Below are 23,705 nucleotides of genomic sequence, written 5' to 3' on the forward strand. Positions count from 1 at the left end.
AGATTAGCTGTTACAGTGTGACACCACTTGGTGTTAACCATATGCAAATTCATGTTCCCTCTAATTCAATAGTAAATCACGCCCCCACACAGAATAGAGCTGGACAAGAGTGGGAAGTGAGCCTATTATTTGAGGTATCTCATTCACGATCGGTGCCGGCTTTAAATACCTCTGTTTAATTGCTGTGTCATGGCAGGATAATAACCACTGTCAGTCCAAACATTCAAGGGGACTAACAGGCCTGCAGAATACCTAACACTTTTTGCCTGTTAGCATGGTTCTGCAGTGAATTGTGGTTGCTGGTTGGTGGTAAAATGATCGTAAAATAAAGAGTCTGGGGGGTATTTCAGTAAGAGTGTGTATGATCTGCTTCAAAGCTCTCTGATTCCAGCGTTAGTTGACACGCATTTGTGCTAATGTACTCCTCACACCTTGCACGGCCATGGCAACACCAACCATGTGCCAGACGCTGTGTAATGGTTTTAATAAGATTCAATCCACACTGCTGGGAATGATTGCATTCAGATCATAGCTTCGCATCTGTTACAGAGCATGTCACAGCTTTAGTGTGATAGTTTCCTTATTGTCAAAGTTAATCAAAGTTAATCCTCAGGCCTTTTCTTTTACATCATGTTTTCTCTAATTTGTACAGTGATCCAGTTGTCATGGGGCTTTGAAAACAAACCAAACTCTGCACACGCTTTAAATGCAGCGTGTAGAACCTGCATTTCAAATGTGATCGTTGAGGCATGGTGACATTCTGGATGAGCGCTGCTCTCACATGGCTGATATGCAGAGACACAAAGACACTGTTTGAAGCATGCAGGGTGCCCAGTTTGATGGAGAAAGAGCAACAAAAAAAACACACCAAAGAAATGCAAAAGAAAACTAAAATGTTTCACAGAATTGTTGGATGGCTGCGACTTCATGCTCTTCTGCTCAGTTGAAGCGGATGTAGATGTGGAGCTGGATGTATTTCAGGTACTAAAGAGAGCTGAACGGCGATAGAATCTTGCATAAGCCATCATGTTTTCTATGAAGCCCATGTCTATAAAGCATCATAAACATACTTAGAAAACATTATAACCTGCTGATATTTATTAGTAGTTAATGGCATACATATCCATAATGTTTTATAGCAGTGATTGTATCCCATTATATCAAACTTTATAATGGCTTATTAGGTTAAGTATTCAAATATTTCATTATTGCTGCCTTTGTTTTTGCAAGGATTCAAGTGTTTTATAATCGTCATGGTTGTAATGTAATGTAATATTTTTATAATGCATTATTTCTTTAGGGTAGAGGCTAGGCTAATCCAAACCCTATCATGCATCATAAGTATATTTTTGATCCGTTATAGACATGGACTTTAGAAGAAGAAAAATATGTCAGTGAGAGACCAGTATATTGTGGTATTGTATTATACTGTAAGTGTTGTGATGCTTGAATGTATATGTTGTTGTAAAATTCTTTGTAATGTAATAATCATTGTTATAAGGCATTATGAATATTTATGAGTACTTATAACTATAATAATACAGGACTTTAACCAGATTCTAATATATTATACGTATGTTTACTATGCATTGCAGATATGGTCTTCAAAGAAAGAGTTATGTGCTTGCAGTGGTCGATACATGTGGTCGATAACGTTTATAATCAATAACCTATCCACCAACACAAAGGACTTGCATCGCTGCACAGCATTGTGGGTTTTTTTTGTCAAGTAGTGTTTTTGTCAAGTAGTGTTGAGGACAAAACATATCCATTAAATACACATAATACATAATCGTTTCCTCTGGAAATTCAAATGTCCATATTTTAGTTGTGTGTGTGTAATAATTTATTTAGCTATAAGAATCTTGAGGGACCCTTGGTAACTCAGCAATCAGGTCTCATTTGCTCTCAGTGTGTCCCCTTAAGTAAAAGTGGTTAAATCAGATGGAATGCAAGTCCAGATCTTCTCCTCAAAAATTGAGGTTTAATTTATTCAACCTGTTAAGAGATGTGAAGCAAAAGTGTTTATGATATTGAATGATGGCTCAGCTGTTCAATCATTTCCTTAAACTTATTGAAAGATGAATTACAGCTCTTGGGAAATACCTGTAGTGCAGTTTATCAATTGCCACTGCTGGACCTCTTCAACCTGTGTGCTGCTGACCCATAACATTACTTCCCATCTGATCACCGTCAGTCAGAGTACGGTTCCACTGCTGAGAGGGAAGGAAATCATATGAACGAAACACCAGATAAATGGGCTTTGTTTTCCTCATGCGCACATCTTGTCTCACTGCACATGAATTAAATGAATCAGGACTCTGCAGATAATCTATTTGCAGTACATAGTAATGATTTTTTATCCTTGTGTGATACAGCATTCACTCTGTATAACTTGGTTTTATGAGTGTTGCACACAATATTTTCACACTTGACTGTGGGGCAGATGGAAATAATAATGTACAATTTGAACTAATTAAGACATTTATTTATCAGCAAGGCTACAAACAAACAGCTTTTTAGTCTTCAATCCAACAGTTGGTTCTTCTTTTTATAGTTTTGGGAGAGTGTTGTTATATTTCACAAATATGGACTGGATTCTTTAAGATATTAGTGCGGTTTTATTTTGCTAAATGCTTTGCCATACAGGCACTTTACAGCCAGAACTTGAGGATGAGATATACTCATCCATTTAATGTTTATTTTACAAAGCAAATCAGTTTCTTTTACTGTGAAATCACGTTTTGATTATGCTGACAGTCCTTTAAAAAGATTACCCCAATAACAAAAACAATATATTCGTCTGTGTGCTTCTTTTTTAAATAAAATCAAGATTATACTGCCACCAAGTGGACACCCTACACATTGCAAACAGTATCCTTAAATTGAAAGAACAGTGGTAAGCATAGCTCAGAGTATACAGGTAGGCCTACTCACTATAAAACATATACTTTTATCACACATTGTTTTCCTGCTATGTTTAGCTCACATACATCTGTATATAAAAGTATATGAATACGAATTCAATTGGTACAAATGTTGTTTTTTTTAATAGTCCAAATCAAACATGTGAATATATTTTTTGCGTATTTGAGAAGTCTTTTTAAAACCTGTCCTCACACTAAGTGAAACAAAGAAAATCTCAGCACAAGATACACTTGCAAAACGTGCAAATTTCCCCAGTTTTCAGTCACATGCCTTGGCCTTTATCAGCCATTTTATTTGGTCATTATCATACTAGCTACTATGATGTCAAGATAACATCAGGTTCTATATGTGAGTTAGACACCTTTGGTAGCAGTAGGTATGATGAATAATTTTCCTTTCCTGATCAGCAGTGACACACCTAGAATAAAAATATTTCTACTTTGTTCTGTGTGCTTTCATGTATTAATCACATTCTGAATAATGCATATGGTGACCTATCTGTAACTGTGATTAAGTTCACAGACCAAACAGCAATGACACACATACTGTATATGGCCCAGGAAATATTTAAACTTTTTTTCTTCTTTTTAATAAAGATTTGTTTTTATTAAAAAAAGCTCTTGCAGTACGTTTATGGTGTACAGCAAGCATCTTCAATTTGTTACATTGAAAGTCGTATTTCACAAAAGGAACATACACAAAAGCATAACTTTACAGACACACCATACAAGGATAAAGATTTTTTTTTAACAAGGAAGAATAAAATTAAGAAAAAAATAATAAATAAATAAAAGACCCATCCCACGCCCCACTCTCCTCCCTCGTATGGCTCTCAATTTCCTTTAATTTTTATACTTACACAATCTTTATAAACAGTTTACACATACACTCATCTGTAAACATTCATATCTATATAAATCAACACACTACTCACAACAAATATCTCAATGAGAAAGTTATACAAGAGGGGCCTGCAGAGAGCTGGTTTGAAGTTGGTCCAGGAAAGCTGCATGCTTCCCTCTCACACTGTATAATATCTTTTCAGGTGTGCAGTAAGACACAAGCTCATTAATCCAGTGTCTTACTGATGGTGAATTTTCAGATTTCCAGTTAACCAGAACACAACTTTTCTTTTTCTAACATAAATATCACATCTTAATATGAACCTGTCTGTCTGTACGTGTATTTGTGTTTGTTATTTTTGAATGTGTATGCTGTGTCACTATTCCAACAGGATATTTTCCTAAACATGTAAATTAAATAATTTTCTGGTAATATGAATACGCAAAATGTAGCATTGGTGGCCTGCTGATGTAATGTGCCACAAAACAACAGATTAAGCATTGGAGCATTGTAAAAGAGCACAGGAAAAATAATTCTACCAATGTCTTTAATGGTTTACATGGACAGACAATAACTTCTTTATATTTGGCAATTAGAGACAGTCAGCTAAAACTCTGCTCTTGTCAAGTCCGTATGGTGCTTGACCATTGCATAAAGGCTGCATTCATACAACCCTGACTTCAAAAAAGGAGGGTAACAAGTTGTCTAAAACACAAATAAAAGATAATGCAATAATTTGCTAATCATGTGTTACACATGTTCAATTGAAAACTGTTAAAATGCAGTATATTTTTATGTTCACACTGTTCAAATACACTGAATTCTAAGTTTGATGCATTCTGAACACAGTGTCCGAACTTTTTGTCAAAAACTTTCGCAGTGTACTTAGTTTGAAGCGCTAACGTTCCATCGGACTACATTACCCAGCATGCACCATCACTAGTGTACTTTGAGCCGATTGGCTAGCGTGACCCCGCCCCTAAAACTCCCCTCCCGGTCTTCCGGTTAACTGACATGTTTTAGTGCAGAGAAGCTCATGCCAGGAGCTCCGATAACAACTTCCAGAAAACCTCAGCTAATAGTAACATGGCTACCCACGCTAGTGTGTGCTGCCGCTTGTTTGACAGACGAACAAGTTTCAGAAAACTCTTCTTCCAGAGGGTAAACGGGAACATTGAAAGGCTGTATTCAGGTGCTACGCACAAGGAAAATGAACTTGAACTTGGAGACTCGACTTCATCTGCTCCCAACTTCGCCTCTTCTCTGAAAACCAGGTCAAGTAAGGTAATGAAAACCCACTACTGAATCCAAGACACTGCCTACAAGTTATACTGCTGTAGTGCTGAGGTTTTCACTGTGAATATACTGTCTAACCTTAGTTAATTAACGACTAAAGTAACAAATTATGTGACAAGTTGTGTCAGTTTATCTGTCACAACCTTTGTCAGATAAGGGCCCAATAAAGGCTGAAGTAGCTAACTGTTAGACTTAATGTTAAACCAGCAAGTTAAAGATGATGACAGTGGTGTAAAATGATTTTAAAGGAGGACACCAGCAAATTACATTATTTCCTCACAAGTCCTGCATGGAGGAGCACAGTGTAGCTCAGTTAAACCTTGATGAAGTTGATAGGATGAGGAGTTCATTGTTTAGCTGTGATGAGTTGTTTTGTTTATGTGCCCGGCAGGGACTTTACTATCAGTGACACTGTGAATGGACTCGGAAAATTTGTTTCTAAAGCTTTCTTAAGGATATTTCTGAGAGGTAAAGAGGGCTTCAATTGATTTAATCAGGTCATTATTCTCTCTTTACATTGAAATAAATAGGATTAATGAATATTCCCCTTGTGGCCGAGTCCTGTGCTTAATATGACTGTGTTTAACTTATGGCTTAGTTATATGCTTGCCTTGATGCTGATAACTTCTGACATAACAGTGACATGCTGTTGACAGTCAAAGGTTGGTAGCTATTTACCAAGCCCCTCAGTGTGACTGACATTTTGACACGTTGGTGCATTTGTATGTATATAAATGTACTCACAACCATGTGTATTTCACAGAGTTTTTATTTCTAAAAACTATAAACTATTTTTTCCACAAGCCTTGAATAAAGATTAAATAAATTTAACTGTATGTGAACAGGAGAAATATCTTGTTTTAATGCAAAAATAATATTGAAAAACAACAAATCGCAGTGTTACTGTTCCCCCATTATCAGCTATTCCACAGTACCTAATGCCCTGTTATCTTTGTTCCCAGGAGAGGCTAAAAGATGACAACATACTGCCCTTTTCAGCGTTCCTGACTGACAGCTTCGGCCGGAGGCACAGCTACCTGCGCATCTCCCTGACTGAAAAATGCAACCTGCGGTGTAAGTAAAGGTTCCCACTGTGCCATATCAAAGATGTTTTCCCTTGAAGAAACCACACTATACCACTATAATCATTGCCGCCACCACTGCTCTTGCTGATGCTGAATACAATTTCCTCTACCTTGGAGAGGTCAAGATCAGCTGTAGATTTAAATGGAATGGCTTTTACCTGGTGAGGATAAGTCCTCTTCTTCTGTCTCTGTTCATTTTGTTGATGGCTTATTCTTTAGAATAACTTTTATACATTTAGATTAAAAGACCATTTAAATGCATTAAGCAATGCAGTTTGAGTGGGCCTTGCACAGAGAAATATGGGAAGCACAGGGAACGGTGTATATATGCAACCAGAAGGTGTGAAGTATAAAAGTAAATGAAACTAAATAAATGTCAAAAAGGGCCAGATTGTGTGAACCATCGTTTTAGTTCCTTCACACAACGTGAACTTGTGACGTTGTAGGATAAAAGCATCTTTGTTTTCTTGTAACCATTTTATCTTTTTGTCATTTTCAGGTCAGTACTGCATGCCAGAGGAGGGGGTGAAGCTTACGCCACGGAGCCAGCTGCTGTCCACCTCAGAGATCCTGACCCTGGCTCGACTCTTCGTCCAGGAGGGGGTGGAGAAGATCCGCCTCACTGGAGGAGAGCCCCTGATCAGACCTGATGTGCTGGATATCATCGGTAAGGAACTGGTGAAAAACGGAGGGTCTGGTTATTCATACATTAATTGTTATAACACTTTTTCCCCTGTATTTGGTATCTGAGGCTATCAGCGATTCATGTTCTAACCCGCTTTACTAAACTGAAGTGACATGAGGACACAGAGGAGGCACACAGGACAGGTTTCTCATGCATACCTTCAGGTTAAGACATGTGTGTGTGCACGGAAAACAATTTGTTACACCACAGCTGTGTGCTTAGTCAAATGACACATTATAACACTTTATTTTCCAGCCTGATTTGTAGATTAACCGTAACAGCCTCAAACTGACAACAGTGTTGAGTGTAGCAACATTAAAGCATGACATGCATGAACAATGCAATGCGCCGTGACCTGTCTTTGTAGAAAGAGGATCACAGGCTGCCAACAGCTCCATATAGATTATCAATTATCTCTGAGTCACGTGACAGGTCACCACTGTGACCTCGAGTGAATCATTCGCATGAAGTGGAATCAGTAACCAGACTTTTCTACTATATTTGTGCTTGATGTTTTCTGACAGTAAGTCAAAACGAACAGAGTTTTTCACATATTGATAATAAGCCCTTGTACTAAAAAGCAGCAGATATGAAAATGAGCTCTGGTTTTTATTAGGGGTGGGCAATATCACAATATTTAAAATATTTACCCCAATTGTCTCTCAGTGTTTCACTCTCTCCTCCCTTCCTTTCCTTCCTTTTTGTCACTTCCCTTGTGTCCATGTTTGCTCTCCCTCTGCAGCAGAATTAAGGAAGTTGGAAGGCCTGAAAACCATTGCTGTGACTACCAACGGCATGAACTTGGCCAGGCTTCTGCCTAAACTGAAAGATACCGGCCTCGACCTGATAAACATCAGCTTGGATTCCCTGGTGCCTGCCAAATTTGAGTTTATTGTCAGACGGAAAGGTACAGAAAAGTATTTAACACATAATGTAAACTGCAACATTTGAAGGAAATTAGGTGAAGATGTAAAGGTATAAGGAAGTGTTGGGTACTGTATCATAATTATGCTTGATGGAGTTATATATTGTATTTGCTAGTGTTGTGTCTAGCTTTAAGCAGGGTTTGTTTGGCCTTTAGTTTACTCTATAAGGCTCTTCTGATTTCCAGAAAACAGTGAAACAGTGTCCATTTGGTTCAACTGTTGCAGCTCTCTTTGTCCATCAAAAAGCATACATTAATACTGTATACGTAGCTGTTAGCCTCTATGTTGCTGAAGAAGCCTGTAAACTCTAACTCTACTATGCATGGAGTGGAGGTGACAGCAGGGCAGAGCTCTGGGTGGTTGGTTTATGGAAGGTAGGAACAGATGGCAGTACTGGCACGTGGGGAAAAAAATGCAGTTTGAGCCAGACTTCTTCAAGAACACCAGTCAGTAAAAGGTTTAGCAGACTTTTCCTTTGTGGTTCAACATGAAAACTCTTGTCTCTCGGACTTCGGTGAGGTAATCAGGAAATTCTAGACAACTAAACATAAGCCTGACTTGATTCAGAGATGCTTACCAGCCAGAGTAAGTGGGCCTGGATTTTTGGGCTTTGCTGATAAAAGACTCCGGCTGCTGCTGAGGGATTAGTTGTAGATGTTTACATATCAGTGGTTTGTGGAAAATCCTGGGCTTTGTCACATGTTAACAGCAGTTAACAGAGGAAGCTCAGCTAGTGTTGTAAAGGGCCTGTGAAGAAGAAGCAGCTCACATTTAAGACACGTGCATCACTCAGCTCTGATCTCATGATTGTCTGATAGTCAGGTTTGATTTGGTAGAACAGGATTTAAAGGCATCATGGCATGATTAAGGCCTTAAACCAGAATGTTGCTATCTAATCCAAGTTGTTATTTTTCCTCAGGGTTCCACAAGGTGATGGAGGGCATTGATAAGGCCATTGAAATGGGATACAATCCTGTCAAGGTATTTTTTTGTTCTTGTCAGACTTGCTCTTACCTATAAATGTTAACTATTTTTTAGTTTATTGTATTATGCCTTCACACTGGCGTAAGTCATGGCCAGTATTATGTAGTCTAGTCGTCCGTCTGTGCTATTGTCATGAATGCAATATACCTCAAAAACGCCTGAAAGGAATTTTGGGAGGTGATAAGCCCAATATGCAGTGACGGTGCGCCTCCAAAATAAGAAAAATAAATCTTTTAGGTTTTTAAGATTTCAATATTTTTAATCAGTTTTTTTTTTGTATGTGTGTGTTTTTGTTTGTCATAGATAATGACTTTTTTTAATTTGCTGAAATTTGTACAATAGTAAGAGATGCATATGTACAGAAACGTATTGCTGCCACACTAAAAAGTTTCACGTTATTTCATGATAACAAAACAAAACGAAATGGTGGCAAAAACGGGCTATGGCTCGTTTACAGGCCTCAATTAAATTATACTTTAAGCTAGGCCTGGGCGATATATTGATATTAAAAATGTATTGATATATTTTTAAATGTGATCTAGAATTAGACCATACAACATATATCAATAAAGTTCAAATATGCGCAAATTTGCATAAAAATCACTGACAGGATTAAAATTCTGAAAATAAATGAATATAATATTTGATATTTATGATAAGGACTGGTGTTGATTAAAAAAAAATAAACTATGAAGTGAGAAAATAATATTATTGTAGAATATTTCTAAAACTTGGTTTTGGAAAGCACTTGGTTGTTTGAGTGTGTTTAAGTAAAACTCAACAAAACATTTGCTCTCACTTTGCGACAAAAATATCCCAATATATATTGTATATCGATATTCAGCCTAAATATATTGGGATATGACTTTTGGCTCATATCGCCCAGCCCTACTTTAAGTTTGGTTTGAGACATGGTGAGATTCTACAGTTCTTGAGCACAGTGGATGATATAAACATGCTACTCTGAGAAGGATTTTTAAACACTCCTATGTACGGTTGGCTGTGGCTCAAATGCACAGGGGGCCGTCTACAAAGTGCAACAAAAAAAAGTACAAAAATGTTACCATGGAAAGGTGTAGGGTAAAAAATAATCCAGCCACACAATAATCCATCCTAGCAGGTAATACTGCAACTGTTGTTTTGGGAAAATATGCTTTTTTGTAACTTAATATCTTATGAAGAAAATATGTAATAATTACACTATTGGAGCTTGCAGTAGTACTAGAATCCCCTCACACATTAATGAGCTCCTCTTGGAAAACATGCTTTTATGTAATTTATGTGAATTTTGTAGACATAATATATGTAATAATGACACTCTTTATTCCTGCATGAGCTCCTCTTGGTTATACAACACTTTCTTTGGGATAATCTGCATTTATTTAATTTTGGGTAATTTTTCATCCTAAAATGTTCCATGTGCATGACAAAAGAAAGTGCTTTTGGCTTACGTTGTCCCTTAATTTTTAACTTTGTATGCAGTTGCATCAAAATGCATGTAATCAGAAAGAAACAATAGTGGTACAAAACTTCCTCGTCACTAGACCTCATATTATTATGTTGTTATAACATGACTAGTTATGTGAGTCATAACAAACGCTGCTTACTTAAACTGCTACATCACATATCTTACCTTCATACTACTGTATGAAATGAATTGATCTTAGTTTTGAAATGGAAAACACGACTTTTATCAAAAAATAAAGATGTATTACTTCAGCTTCAGTAGTGTAGTTATTAAATATTTTCTGTCTAAAATACTCACATAAGTTACATAAAAGCATATTTTCCCAAAACAATAGTTGTAGTATTAACTGGGATGGATTATTGGGTGGATGGATTTTTTCCCGTTAACATGAAATAATGTGAAATTATCACATTTTAACGTGATAAATATATTGTTATAACAATATAATTTTTTAATGGGTGGGTCGGAGCAGAGGAGTAATATTTAACTCAACATTCATGTTTAGCCAGAACAGGGGCATGGCCTCAGCAGCCCTGCAGTAAGCAGTGTGCTATGTGCATGTGATTGAGGAATAGCAGATTTTCAAGCATACTTGGATAAAATCTGGTTGTTTTAGTCAATATTATGCTAAAATAAATTTTACCCAACTATATATAAGTTCCCTGTTAAGGGCCAACCTTCAATTTCGTAAATTCCCTATTTATAACTGTTAATTCCCATAAATTCCCATGGAAAGTTTCCAACTTTTAAAATTCCTGGAATTTTGCAGCCCTAGTCAAATCTTTACTGCCTGCGTGGTTGCTAAAATGTCCAGCTACTGTGTGGTTTTGTCCCCGAACTTTGCATCCTTGCAGCTGAGACACAACAGCCTTCTGAGGAGAAGAATGTCCAGCTCAGTAATCAGTGGCTTATTGTTGTGTGCTGCCCTCTGTAGGTTAACTGTGTGGTCATGCGAGGCCTCAATGAGGACGAGCTGCTAGATTTTGTGGCGCTGACAGAGAAGAAGCCTCTGGAGGTGCGCTTCATTGAATACATGCCCTTCGATGGTAAGTGCTCCCCTCCCACACTCAGTGAATGCACAGGTCTGGTGTAGCAGGTCTTAATTTACCAATTGAATATTTGGTAACGCTTTATATTAAGGTCCTTGTAATAACCATTAATTAACAAGTAATAAAGCCCTTGTAAGTCCTTACAAGATGCTTATTAACATTAATGTGTGTTTATAAGCTTATATAAGTGTTAATAATGGCATTATAATACAGCTAATAGCAAGCTATAAGAGAATTATAAGCACTAATAAGAAACTTGTTAACAGTTTGCAAATTCTTAAGAACATTAATAAAAGCCTCATGAGTATCTTATAATTGTTCATAATAGCATTACAAACACCCATGACCCACCCATTATGTCTTTGCCATGCCTTTATTAATCTTATTTTGTTTGCTTATTGATATTAAAATATACTTTATTACTAATCTATTATAAGTTAACTATAAGTTAACTATGCTTTTTGCAACTACCGGATCTAAAGCGAGAACAATGCCTTATTACTTGTTAATTAATGGTTACTAAGGACCTTATTATAAAGCGTTACCGAATATTTATCATAAAGTGTACAGGTAAATCAAAATGGTATTACTGAACAATGCAGTGATTTGTAATAGTATCACATGTTGTTGGGCACTCAGCACCACATAGTTTTTTTCCTCTGATGTGTCCGTTCAGTTCTTACTGACGCTTACTGATGTGCTTCTACACCAGTAAGTTGCTGGTTGTTAAATATTCTGCCCTAGCTTGTGATATCATTGATATCACCCTAACCCTAACCCATCATTCACTGACTGACCTAGACTGCCTCTTCTCCTCTGGACAGGCAACAAGTGGAACTTTAAGAAGATGGTGAGTTACCAGGAGATGCTGGACCGCATCAGGCAGCAGTGGGCCAACCTGGAAATGCTTCAGACTGGACACACAGAAACCGCTAAGGTCAGTGTCCCCAACTGTACTATATGTATATAAAGTATTCATTTTCTGAGTGTGCATTATTTAGAATTTGTCTAAGAAATATTATGTTGGCTGTTGGAAATATTACTTCTTTCTGGCACATTATGAATGCTGCTAATCACATGCAAGTCATTCCAACTCGGCTATCATCATCAGACACATTGTGTCGTGCTGGAATTATTGGTTCAGTTTTAATCGGTTAGCGAACAGAAAACTAGAGTCAAAATTCAAAATCTTTTGGCAAATTCTCTTCATTTTCTGATCTGAGGAAAACATATGAAATATCTGGTTTAAGAATCAAATGTAGTACTCTGTCTTTGATTTGAATGCTTGAAACCAGAGGTGTGATGGTACACAGAGGTCAAGGTTGCGTTCATATCAATCAGCTTGTTGTGCTGACCTCGGCTAATGTTGCTAACAACGTGAATGTTTACAGGTGAAACTGGGACTTGTGAATTTTAATTCTGCATTACGTGTTTCAATCTTGAAACCACTTTTAAATAAATCTTTACCTGGGATAATTGTTTGGCAATCCTCTGTCTTCTAACAGACATTTAAAGTGCCAGGCTTCAAAGGGCAGGTTGGCTTCATCACCTCCATGTCGGACCATTTCTGTGGCTCCTGCAACCGTTTACGTATCACTGCAGATGGGAACCTCAAGGTAAAGCTACAGTTGTTCTTTGTTGGGCTTCATACAGCTGTTACTGGGGTCTGTGTTTGTGTTAATTCAGCACAAACTCGCGTGTGTCTGCACCAACAGATTTGAATGTCTTACCCTGTCTTTCCTCTCTCAGGTGTGTTTGTTTGGGAACTCGGAGGTGTCTCTGAGAGATATCTTGCGCTCCGGAGCATCAGATGAAGAGCTGCTGCAAATCATCGGAGCTGCTGTGGGCAGGAAGAAGAAACAACACGCAGGTAGACTTTTGTTTGTTAATGTTATACATCATTTGTGGGGTGTACTCACAGATTATTGAGGATTATTTGTCCTGTGTGTCTCTTCAGGCATGTTTAGTATCTCTCAGATGAAGAACAGGCCTATGATCCTCATTGGTGGGTGACACAGCTGTACGTACAAATCTCAAAAATCATCATTTATTTGTGAGGTTATAATCATCACCATCATAGGCTGAAACACAATTTTTTCCTCACAATTCACCTATTTATGCAGCTTCAAGATACATTTGAACTAGGGCTGGGCGATATATCGATATATTTTTAAATGTGATATGGAATTAGACCATATCGCAAATGCTGCCCTTACTTGGTTTGTCATATTAAGTTCTTTTTGTAATGTTCGTTATTATTTTTCTCATAGAAATATATTTATTTTGGAAAAAGATTGGACTATTTTATTTCATAGGCTATTTTTATTTAAGATATTTTTTATCTAAATATGCACTTTATAGAGCTTTGATTTGGAAAAAAAAAGTACTGTAAAAATAAAAATGCTACAGTATTTATGTTAACTTAAATAAATAGTTTTTCAATAAAACTACTTGTGACATGTCATATTTAACTTTGACTTTGACTGAACATTTGCTCTCACTTTGTGATAAAAATATTGGGATATATATCGTATATCGATATTCAGCCTAAATATATCGGGATATGACTTTTGGTCCATATCGCCCAGCCCTAATTTTAACAAATAACAAATTTATCTGAACTTTGAATAATGCATCTTAATCTAAGTAGGATTTGCTTGTTGTTTTTGTGAATCGTGTTGTCTTTTTCCAACAGGCAGCACATCACAAAGGCTTTTGTCTCTGCCCAAGTCACAAGACAGCCAAAGAGCATTCCCCATAGTTTCCCATCTTCCAAACGACACGTTCCTCTCTCCAGCAGCAGCTCTTCACATGTGGCGCTCAGGCAGCCGGGGACTCCTTAATAGAGAGGGTTTTCTGTGCCTTCCAGATTCAACACAGGCTGCCCATGTTTGCTGGCCTAGGACCTTAATGAGTGGGGGTACCCATGTTAGATCACATATCAACAAAGACAATGTGACGGACAGCCTCCATAGTGTAGCACCCCTTCAATCATCTGAGTTCAGGGTCACTTTCATCAGCGGTCACACTAAGGCTGACAGTTTTACCGCACGCACAAGCTTCATGAGCTACATTAATGAAGACTGTCTCAGGTACGCACAAGCCAGGGGTCCTAATGCTTCGAGGGGCCACTTACTCAGGACCCCGGGGCCACCTATGTTTTGCACACTACAAATGAATGCCAAAATAAATCACAATGTTCGACTGTGCCACAATCAAAGTTCCAGCAAGGACCCCAGGTCAGGCACAAACACTCACTTTGATGAAACTACTGAAGCTCGGCTGACGCACACAGACGCCCAGGGCCGTGCCGCCATGGTAGACGTTGGCGGGAAAGTTCCCACTCGTCGAACAGCGACAGCCAGCGCCACCGTCATCTTGGGCCCCGTTGCCTTCCAGCTGCTTCGGGACAACCAGCTGGTGAAGGGTGACGCCTTAGCTGTGGCACAGTTGTCTGGCATCATGGCTTCCAAGCAGACCTCAGCCCTCATCCCGCTCTGCCACCCGCTCCCCTTAGACCACACCTCTGTCACCTTTGACCTCGACGAGCTGCAGAATTCGGCGGTCATCACAGCAACGTGTCGCACAATGGGAAAGACGGGAGTAGAGATGGAGGCCTTGACAGCCGTCTCCGTTGCTGCACTGACCATCTATGACATGTGCAAGGCAGTGAGCCATGACATCATCATTACAGATGTAAAACTGGTCAGTAAGACGGGCGGGAAGAGGGACTTTCATCGCCATCAGTGACCTCATCCTTCACAACTTAATCCAACCCAGGAAAAGTGAGAATTAATTGCAAGCATCATGAAGACTGCATCAAATTTTCACCAGTCATCACATTTTTCTAAAAACAAAAATCTATGCCATCAGAATTGAGCACAAAAGAAATTCTGTAACATTTTCTATGACACCCCTGTCTATAATGCATTATAATCTCTTATAGCACTGTATATTTTAGCCTTAAGAACTCTTAAATATGTTTAAGGCTTTATAACAATAATCACAACACATGCAATGCATTTTATGAAGACTTATGTCAAGTATCATAATTCACCAGAATTGCTCTTCATACAACCATTTTAAAACGATTATAGCCTATCACAACTATATTAATTATGATGTAACTACAGTCAACAGGTGATAAATTATTATGATACTTGACCTTATAAGTCATCATAAAATGCATAAGAATGTGTTATGATTGTTGTTGTAAAGCTTCTTGATTATTTGTGAGTGCTTGAATCTAATTATACAGTATACACTATAATTGGCTTATGAATCATTTTAAGTGTGTTTATAATGCATTATAGAAACATTTTACATGTAGCATTTGACTACCATAATAACAACTTATCCCATACTCGATATGAATCATGTTACCTAAATAGTGTTCATGTAATTTAGTAGTGCACTTAGAACAGAAGTGTCACTAGAGGGCACCCATGAGTCAGAGTCAAGCCTCCCTGGAAGAACAAACTGAAGACTCTTCAAACACTATTCACATGACGAATGTATTTATCTTTTATTTGCTTACAGCAACTTTGAAGATAATTCCATTAATAACGAAGCCCAGACGAGAGAAATGTTTTTTTCAGTGTTCAGCTGGTAGATATGAAGTCTAACTGTGAAATATCACTCTGTATGTTCCTCTGTCTGCCTGCTTTGCATTGCTGTAATTAACAGCACTATGAATGTGTTAACTGTTGAGTTTTGGGGGTAAATTTGGTTTCAACTGTTCCAGGAGATGTTGCTTTCTATCATTTTGTCAGTGATGATAACTGGTTAAGGTTTCACTCTCATCCTCATTACTGGATTTCACTTGAGTTTAATTCCCTCTCTGTATTATACTGGAAACACTGGATATTTGTACTCTTGCAGCAGTTCAGTACTGAAGAGGATGACAGTAAGACGACTCTAAAATATCCCCCAATCTTAGACTTACTGCTAATAATAATGAAATGAACCTATACACTACTTAAGATTTATTGTTGATTTGATGGAAACTTCAAATGTATAGTTGTTTAAAAAATGTAATTCTTAATATGATTGAACTGCCTGGCAAAATGCTAACTGATGCAGCCTCTATGTATTGCATGTCACAGTAACTCTGTCAGTATTTAATCTGCACTGTAGATCAGCAAATCTCACTGACTGTCTATGGAGAACTGAATGTTGCCATCTTTATATCATAACTAATAGTTGATTCACTGCACCCAGCTCTCTTCATTGCACATCTCGTTTTCTAAACTAAAGTAAATGCAAACTGTGAATTGCCGGAGGTGTGTTTAGCATTTATTTCCTCCAATCTTTTCTCCTATGATGTCCCAACTTTGTACACTGCATCTGAAAACTGAGTATTGTGATCCCACACAGTGGTTACTGTCTGTATAAACACACAGTACGTCCTACTGTGTTAAAGCAAATTAAATAAGAATTATTCTAAAGGACAGTATTTGTAAAATGATTGCTTTTTAAAAAGATTGCTCAATGTTAATCTGTTCTAACCCAGAACCAGAACCCAATAAAACAAGAAATAGAAATACAATGCTGAAAAAAAGCCACCAGAATACAAAGAAAGAGCCAAAACCAAACAAAAGGCTCGATCACCAACTACATGCTGCAGCTGCAAGTGAGAGATTGAGAAGAGGTCACCTCCTCCTCTTTATAACCTTTCCTCAATCAGCCTCACTGATTCCACCTGAGGGAAAGCACAAGACACTAATGACTGACAGGCTCATGACAACAAGAGGGGGGTTTACTGGATAGATTATGTTTATTATAACCAACAGAGATTCATCAACGACACAATTGAAATCCTAAAGGCGACTGGTGAGCAGCTACATGCAACCAGCATAATGGCCGAACAGACAGGTGTAAGAATGGTTATTAGCTGAAAAGGGGGAGTATGCACAAGATTTGGAAAACATCGTTGCACATTTAAGAGCACCTGATGGAACCTTTTCTAGGGCTATGGAGAAATTACAAAATCTAACAAGAGAGGTGAATGACAAGCTGTAAACAGGGCAAGTGGACTGTCCAGTAACGTTAATGGAATGTTTATGATATCAATATTATCCAGGAATATGGACTGAGGCATTGTGGGACACCTTAAAGGAACTGGAATGCACCACACAAAATCTTTGTTTCTAACTTTCTTTCTTTCTCTCTCTCATGCACAAAGATAAATAAATAAATAATAATTAAAAAGTTATAATAATATATACACGCACACATATTTCTTTGTGTTTACGTTTATGGAACATTACTGTATAACCAGTTAACATGTGTCTGTAATACTATTCATTGCTGGAATTTGACTTGTGTTATATCCTACAGGTAACAATAATTACAACTTTTGGTTGTCATGTTCAGTGGTTGTGTGTCACAGCCTAAGCAGGATTTTCACGGTTTACACACCAGGGGGCATCACAGCTCACAAACAGGACATGTTTAGTGTTTATCTCATGATAGTTAATCAAGAAGAAGTTTTGCTCATAACTATTAGAAGATGTTTGACTTTATTGACTGTACGTAACAGTAAACTATTACATTTCATTATAGAAGTATTAAACATGCAACAGAAAAAGACACAGAGACTCAGTGTCTCTGAGTTTAACAGCCCGGCCCATCTGGCACATCCTGACCGGAAATGCCTGTGGGTTGAGAGAAGTTGTTGACTCTGATTCGGGAGTTATCCTGAAATACCAAGTATCATTTGAGGACAAATTCTGGAAATTAAAGAGCATGAGATAGACCTCACATGAGTGAAATACACCAAATGTTTTTCAGTATAAAAAACAACTAATAGGAAGGACTCTGTATTCTGAACAAAATATTGTTTGTACCTTGTCAATTATTATCTTTTCATTAAATCCTGGCTGTGTTTCGAGGACTCATTGTGTCGTCCATTGTTTTCTCAATGTTTTCTTCAATATTGGGCTACAATAGCAGCACCTACCCATTATGCTGTTTTTCATGTTTCTATTAAGGGGCACATGTTCACATTACATGGGTCACTGAAATGTCATGTGGCTGATAAAAGCTCTTTACCAGCTATAAACCTGTTAATGAGTGCCTGCACATATGTCACAGGTTTGAACTTTGAAACAAACACCTACCCTCTCTGCATTTGTTAGAAACTATGTGCTTTCACTGAAAATGTGGGTCAGGATATGTGAGTGACGCTGATTGGTCTCCATCATCACAGCAAGACCTTTTCATTGGTCACTTTTGAGCGTCTAAGGGGCTGAACTCTGTACAACTGTAAAAGTAGAACAGCCCAGAAACAGAAGGAAACTTTTCCTCTTGAGCAGCAACGTTTCAAGTTCTTCATACAGTAAGAATTATTTGTTAACTTTTTTTTTAAATATTTACTTACTTATGGTTATAAGACATATTTAAAGATGCAAAATGCATAGTATTGTGCATTACACTTTCCTGTTCATGACTTCTAAAGTTACATCTGATTAATTTTCGGTAGAAACTTTTAGATTAGATTCAACTTTATTAATCCCACAGCGGGGAAATTTCTTTGTTACAGCCGACCACAAAAATTGCACACAAAGTTATTTCCCTTAAAGATAAAGATGAAAAAAAAATTCTGTTTCCATCACTGCAGCTTAGTCCAATGTAACACACTTTACACAGTCTTACATAATTGTATATTGAGGTTACAATCACTATTTAAGGGAGTTAAATGACCTCTTTTATCTTTGCTTATTGATACCAGAAATAAATTAATGCTGACCAGTGCTGACAGGCACAAACATGTGTTTTGTTAAAAGGTCATCTCCCTTAGAGGTACTGTCATGGAATTAATTTGAAGATGTATTAAAATATCTGACATATAGCAGTTTAAATATGCATCAAACATGTTTTGACAAACACACAGAAATCTGACCAACAGTCAGTCTCTTTACCTGAAACTTCTGCTTGATTAAGATCAGAGCAGCTCTGATTCAAGAACAGGAAACATAACAGGAAATAACAGGACATTAAACCTTAGTTACACAGAAACATTGATGCACGAACCTGCAAGATAAAAAAAAAGCTCAGTGTTGTTCTGACTTTTGGATCATTGGTTTTTGATACTTACCAAATAAATCCTGCACAAGGCTGCTATTCGAATCTACCTGGTCGTCAGTTGCTTTCCTTTAAAGATTTTCTACAACAGTACAAGTGAAGCCTCCATATGAGGAAATAAACAATCTTGAAGGCTAATAAATACTTCCCAAGACCAGAGAAATGTGTTCTCTCTCGGAGGGCTGCAAGAACAGAATGACATCATTGTGTTCCTCCAAGAGAGAGCATATTTCTCTGTTCTTGAAACATCACCTGGGCAGAACTTTTCTCTGGTGTGGTGTCCGACAACTATTGTGTGATTGGTCAGAAATTTTAATTCGACATGTGCTGCAGTGGGAGGGTCCTATGAGGAGTTCTAAGAAGTTCTGCAATTGAGTTTCTCTTGAAGTATGAAATGTCCTGGCCAGAACTAACTCTGTTCTTGTTTTCCAAGAACCTCAAGTAAAAAGAAAACATTTTTCTGTTTTGGAAAATACATATTTAAATGCAGTTTCCAAACCCTGCTTCCTTTGTTATTTTAATTATTATTCATGTAAGTTTATCCTGCAATTCCCCTAAATCAAAAATAGTGAAACGATTTCTCTCTTTATCTTTATTTCTCAAGGAGAGCTATGGATAATCCATTTGAAGATGAACAAATCAAAGATATTAGAGCAATTATGGCATCTGAAGGACCTGCCGCAGCGGCTGCAAAGATCCAGGAGTGTTTGGATGAGCAGAATAATATTCCACTAAATATCGGCATCACAGGAGAGTCTGGTTCTGGTAAATCCACCTTTGTTAATGCCTTTAGAGGCGTAGACAACAGAGATGATGGAGCTGCTCCCACTGGCTGTGTAGAAACCACCATGGAGGCTACATCATACCCCCATCCTAACTATCCCAACGTCATACTGTGGGATCTTCCTGGTATTGGCACCACCAACTTTCCAGCAGACGAATACCTGCAGCATGTTGGATTTGAAAGGTTTGACTTCTTCATCATCATCTCAGCTGATCGCTTCAGAGAAAATGATGTGAAGCTCGCTCTGGAGATTCAGAAGATGAAGAAAAAGTTCTACTTTGTTCGCTCCAAGATCGACCATAATTTACATGATGCAGAAAGAAGTCAGAGGGAGTTCAACGCAGAAAGAACTCTTCAAGAGATCAGGGACAACTGCATTCAAGGTAAGTTTAAGGTTACAGGGAGAAATCATAAATTCCTGAAACATTAAGGCACATGTAGCATCCCCAGGAAGAAGATGGTCTGGCTCCTTTACTGATGTTTCATGAATTTATAAAATTCCAATCCACACCGTAAGAGCTGGAACATACAATAAATATTAATTCAATGTACCTATACCTAACAATAATATCCTTACCAAAACAAACAAAACAAACAATAAATCAGCTCCAAACAGCCCGCCTTCAGCATTTACCTCCATCATATTAACATAACATGCAAACAAAATCACCCCAAAACCGTACATCAAGCCATATAAAAAATAAGATATCATCTACTTACAACGAAAATAATAAACAACAAAAGAAACTGCACATTCATACCTTGATGTCGCTCTCTCACTGAGGTGCTAACTTTCAGGCAGGTACAATATGGACATCATTTTCCTTATAAAAGTTTTAAAGATGGACAACGTTTTCTTCCAACTCACGGAGCTAGCAGACTGCCTGGCTGCGGTGCACGCTGGCTCACTTCCGCATTTTCTCATTTCAAAATAAAAGTACAATTTAAAATAAAGTCGCTTCTGCGTTTTTTTTTTTTTTTATATGTCAAACGGGAAAATATATGTTGCAATAAACTAAACATGTATAAATGTGTGCAGTTCTCACAAATGCAAAATTAACAAATTATAGAGAAACACACTGCTCTTTACAGCACATATAAAAGATACTGCTTCATTTTAAAGGGCCAAGAGCCAGAAGTTTACACATGGGCAGCACAGGTTGAGATGAAGGGCAGGAGAGGGTTGCAGGGAAATGCATTTTGACATAAGAAAGCTAAAGAGTTGTTTTCTCATTTTATTTTGATTTCATCATCTGATATAAACTCCTCTGTTCTCTTTGACACTCAGGTCTTGTAAAACAAGGTGTTGAGTCTCCACAAGTCTTCCTGGTGTCCAGCTTTGATCTCCACCTCCATGACTTCCCTCTTCTACAGCAGACCCTAGAGAGAGAACTTCCTGCACATAAGAGGGATGTTCTGCTGTTGGCCATGCCCAACATCAGCCTGGAGGTCATCAGCAAGAAGAAAGAGGCTTTACAAGATAAAATAAAGTACTTAGCCTCTGCATCTGCACTTGCAGCAACTGTACCAGTCCCTGGGCTCTCTTGTGCTGCTGATTTGACCATGCTGGCTACTGCCATTGCAGGGTACCAAGTTTCTTTTGGTCTTAATACTGAGTCACTGCAGAATCTTGCTTGTCGTACAAAAGTGCCTTTGGCGGATCTCAGAGCAGTGATGACGTCACCACTAAGTGCAAAAAAAATAACCGTAGACTTGATTTTTAAGGTGCTGTGTTTTTCTGTGGCTGATCTTGCTATAATGGCAGCAGAGGAAGGGTTCAGATTTGTTCCATTCATTGGAATCCCAATAGCATCGGCCCTCTCTTCTGCCTTCACCTACAAAGCTCTCAGTACTTCCCTTGACATGCTTGCTGAGGACGCACAGAATGTGTTTACAAAGGCTCTGGGTTTGAACACAGCAGTGTGATGTCATATGTTAAATGACAATGTGTCACTTTAAATTTCTTGGATAGCATGTAAATGAGCTTCTGGATGATTTCTGACTACATTGTAATATTACAGTAGTTAACGTTACTGCATTCACATCAAAGTTTTATAATCTAGTTATACATTTCACCAAACACTTTGAGCAGATCTGGAAATGTGATGATGAGTGTCTAAATAATGATTTTTGTCTGAATTAAATAAAGGCTTTTGGGTGATCAAATAAAAATGTAAATGAAATGAGCTGAAGTTTGTGATTTTGTCATTGCTTGTAATCTTATTGTCCTCGGTGAGTTCTTCATGTCTCATCCCTGTCCCTTCCCTACCATCTAGTGGACATATGCTGCCATTACATTGTTATAATGAGAGCCTCATGAGCAAGAAAAACAGCAGACAAAGTGCTCAGGCAAGGTCCCTGAAGAGTAGTGAACCAGGAGGTGGTCTTTAGTGAGAAGCAGAAATTAAAAGAGAAAAAAACACAAGGGCACCTCCTCTGGTAACAAAAGGTCAGTAAGTCAGTAAGATGTGTCAGTTCAGTCCTATCCATTGTTGAAGAAGGAAAGAATCCCAATAGATATTTAATAAATATTCAAGTGTACGTACATTTTCAAAAGACACATTTAGCAGTGTTCCACATCTAGTTCATCATTTTATTACTATCATGGCATCACAGTTCATGACTCTGACCGACTCTGAACTTAAACAAATGTTCCTCCATTCTCTGCACTTTGGGGATGAAAAGCTGCAGTGTTTGCCCTAGGTTTATTTATTCTATTCAATCTTGATATAGAATGTTCATTGTTATCCAACTGTGACAGTTTTAATAGCTGTTAAAAACATAACTCTTTAACTTAGCCTTTTTCTAGCAGCACTTCTAATAATATTCCTTACTTCACATGGAGTCCTATATGCAGTTTTTAAGAGACCTTTTATGCTTTTAAATGTCTTTTTTTGATTAGTGAATCTTTTAAAATGATTGCTAGACTCGGCCCCTTATCTTTACCTCTATTTTATTTGTTTCCTGTTTTAACTTTTTTAATGAGAGCACTTCAAACTGCATGTTTTGTACGAAATGTTCCTGAATACAACTGTATACAATTATTATCACTAGTAATCTAACATTTAGTCAGCTGGAGAAAGTTTCCTCCAAAATAAAATAGGCAAAACTATTTGGTAGCATATAAACATAACTCCTGTGTGACCACACCAGAATATGTTTTCCATCTTTTCTTTTTCTTTCACTCTCTCTTTAGTTAACATACCATTCTAATGTTGATGTTAATCACTAGATTATTAAACATCGTTGGCTGCAGTTAATTTTAGTTAAATTGTGCTTTTTATGGGAATTTGTAGAATATATTATAGAATAAAAACAACTGCTCCGTCTCTTGTGTCTGTGTTTTTGTACAGATTTTCTCACCCAAGCCAGTCCTGCTGGATTTGTTTAGTACTACAGAAAAAAAAAGAGGGACACGGACACACAAATGGTTAATAAACATAACGCAGATGCTCTAAAAGCTCAGAGTGTGGCTGCTAAGGACTCGTGAGTGCCATTTTTTGTGGTTTTGAATTAACAAAAAATGTCATTGTAGTTGTGGACCAACCAGTTGGAGGATGTCTCCTGGTTGG

General features: G+C 37.7%; 2 protein-coding genes across 4 annotated transcripts; both read left to right on the forward strand.

Moving 5' to 3' along the window:
• The first annotated feature begins 4,803 nt into the window (after window positions 1-4,803).
• mocs1 (molybdenum cofactor synthesis 1) lies at window positions 4,804-18,145 on the forward strand. 3 transcript variants are annotated; one of them, XM_059353232.1, is made up of 11 exons: window positions 4,804-5,055; window positions 6,030-6,141; window positions 6,652-6,819; window positions 7,580-7,744; window positions 8,683-8,744; window positions 11,150-11,261; window positions 12,089-12,201; window positions 12,770-12,880; window positions 13,014-13,134; window positions 13,222-13,269; window positions 13,960-18,145. In XM_059353232.1, exons 1-11 carry the CDS (start codon window positions 4,858-4,860, stop codon window positions 15,012-15,014), a joined length of 2,265 nt encoding a protein of 754 aa, XP_059209215.1. In that variant the 5' UTR covers window positions 4,804-4,857; the 3' UTR covers window positions 15,015-18,145. The 3 variants fall into 3 exon arrangements, with proteins under 3 accessions (XP_059209215.1, XP_059209218.1, XP_059209217.1); XM_059353235.1 differs by having other exon boundaries at window positions 13,222-13,284; window positions 13,960-14,098; XM_059353234.1 differs by lacking the exon at window positions 13,222-13,269.
• Window positions 18,146-18,529: 384 nt separating this feature from the next.
• On the forward strand, window positions 18,530-22,302 carry LOC131988179 (interferon-inducible GTPase 5-like). Its single transcript, XM_059353236.1, has 3 exons — window positions 18,530-18,603; window positions 19,954-20,516; window positions 21,422-22,302. The coding sequence occupies exons 2-3, from the start codon at window positions 19,961-19,963 to the stop codon at window positions 22,057-22,059; spliced, it is 1,194 nt and encodes a 397-aa protein (XP_059209219.1). The 5' UTR covers window positions 18,530-18,603; window positions 19,954-19,960; the 3' UTR covers window positions 22,060-22,302.
• Window positions 22,303-23,705: the final 1,403 nt, after the last annotated feature.

This window comes from Centropristis striata, chromosome 16 (assembly GCF_030273125.1).
Source record: "Centropristis striata isolate RG_2023a ecotype Rhode Island chromosome 16, C.striata_1.0, whole genome shotgun sequence".
Taxonomy (NCBI): Eukaryota; Metazoa; Chordata; class Actinopteri; order Perciformes; family Serranidae; genus Centropristis; species Centropristis striata.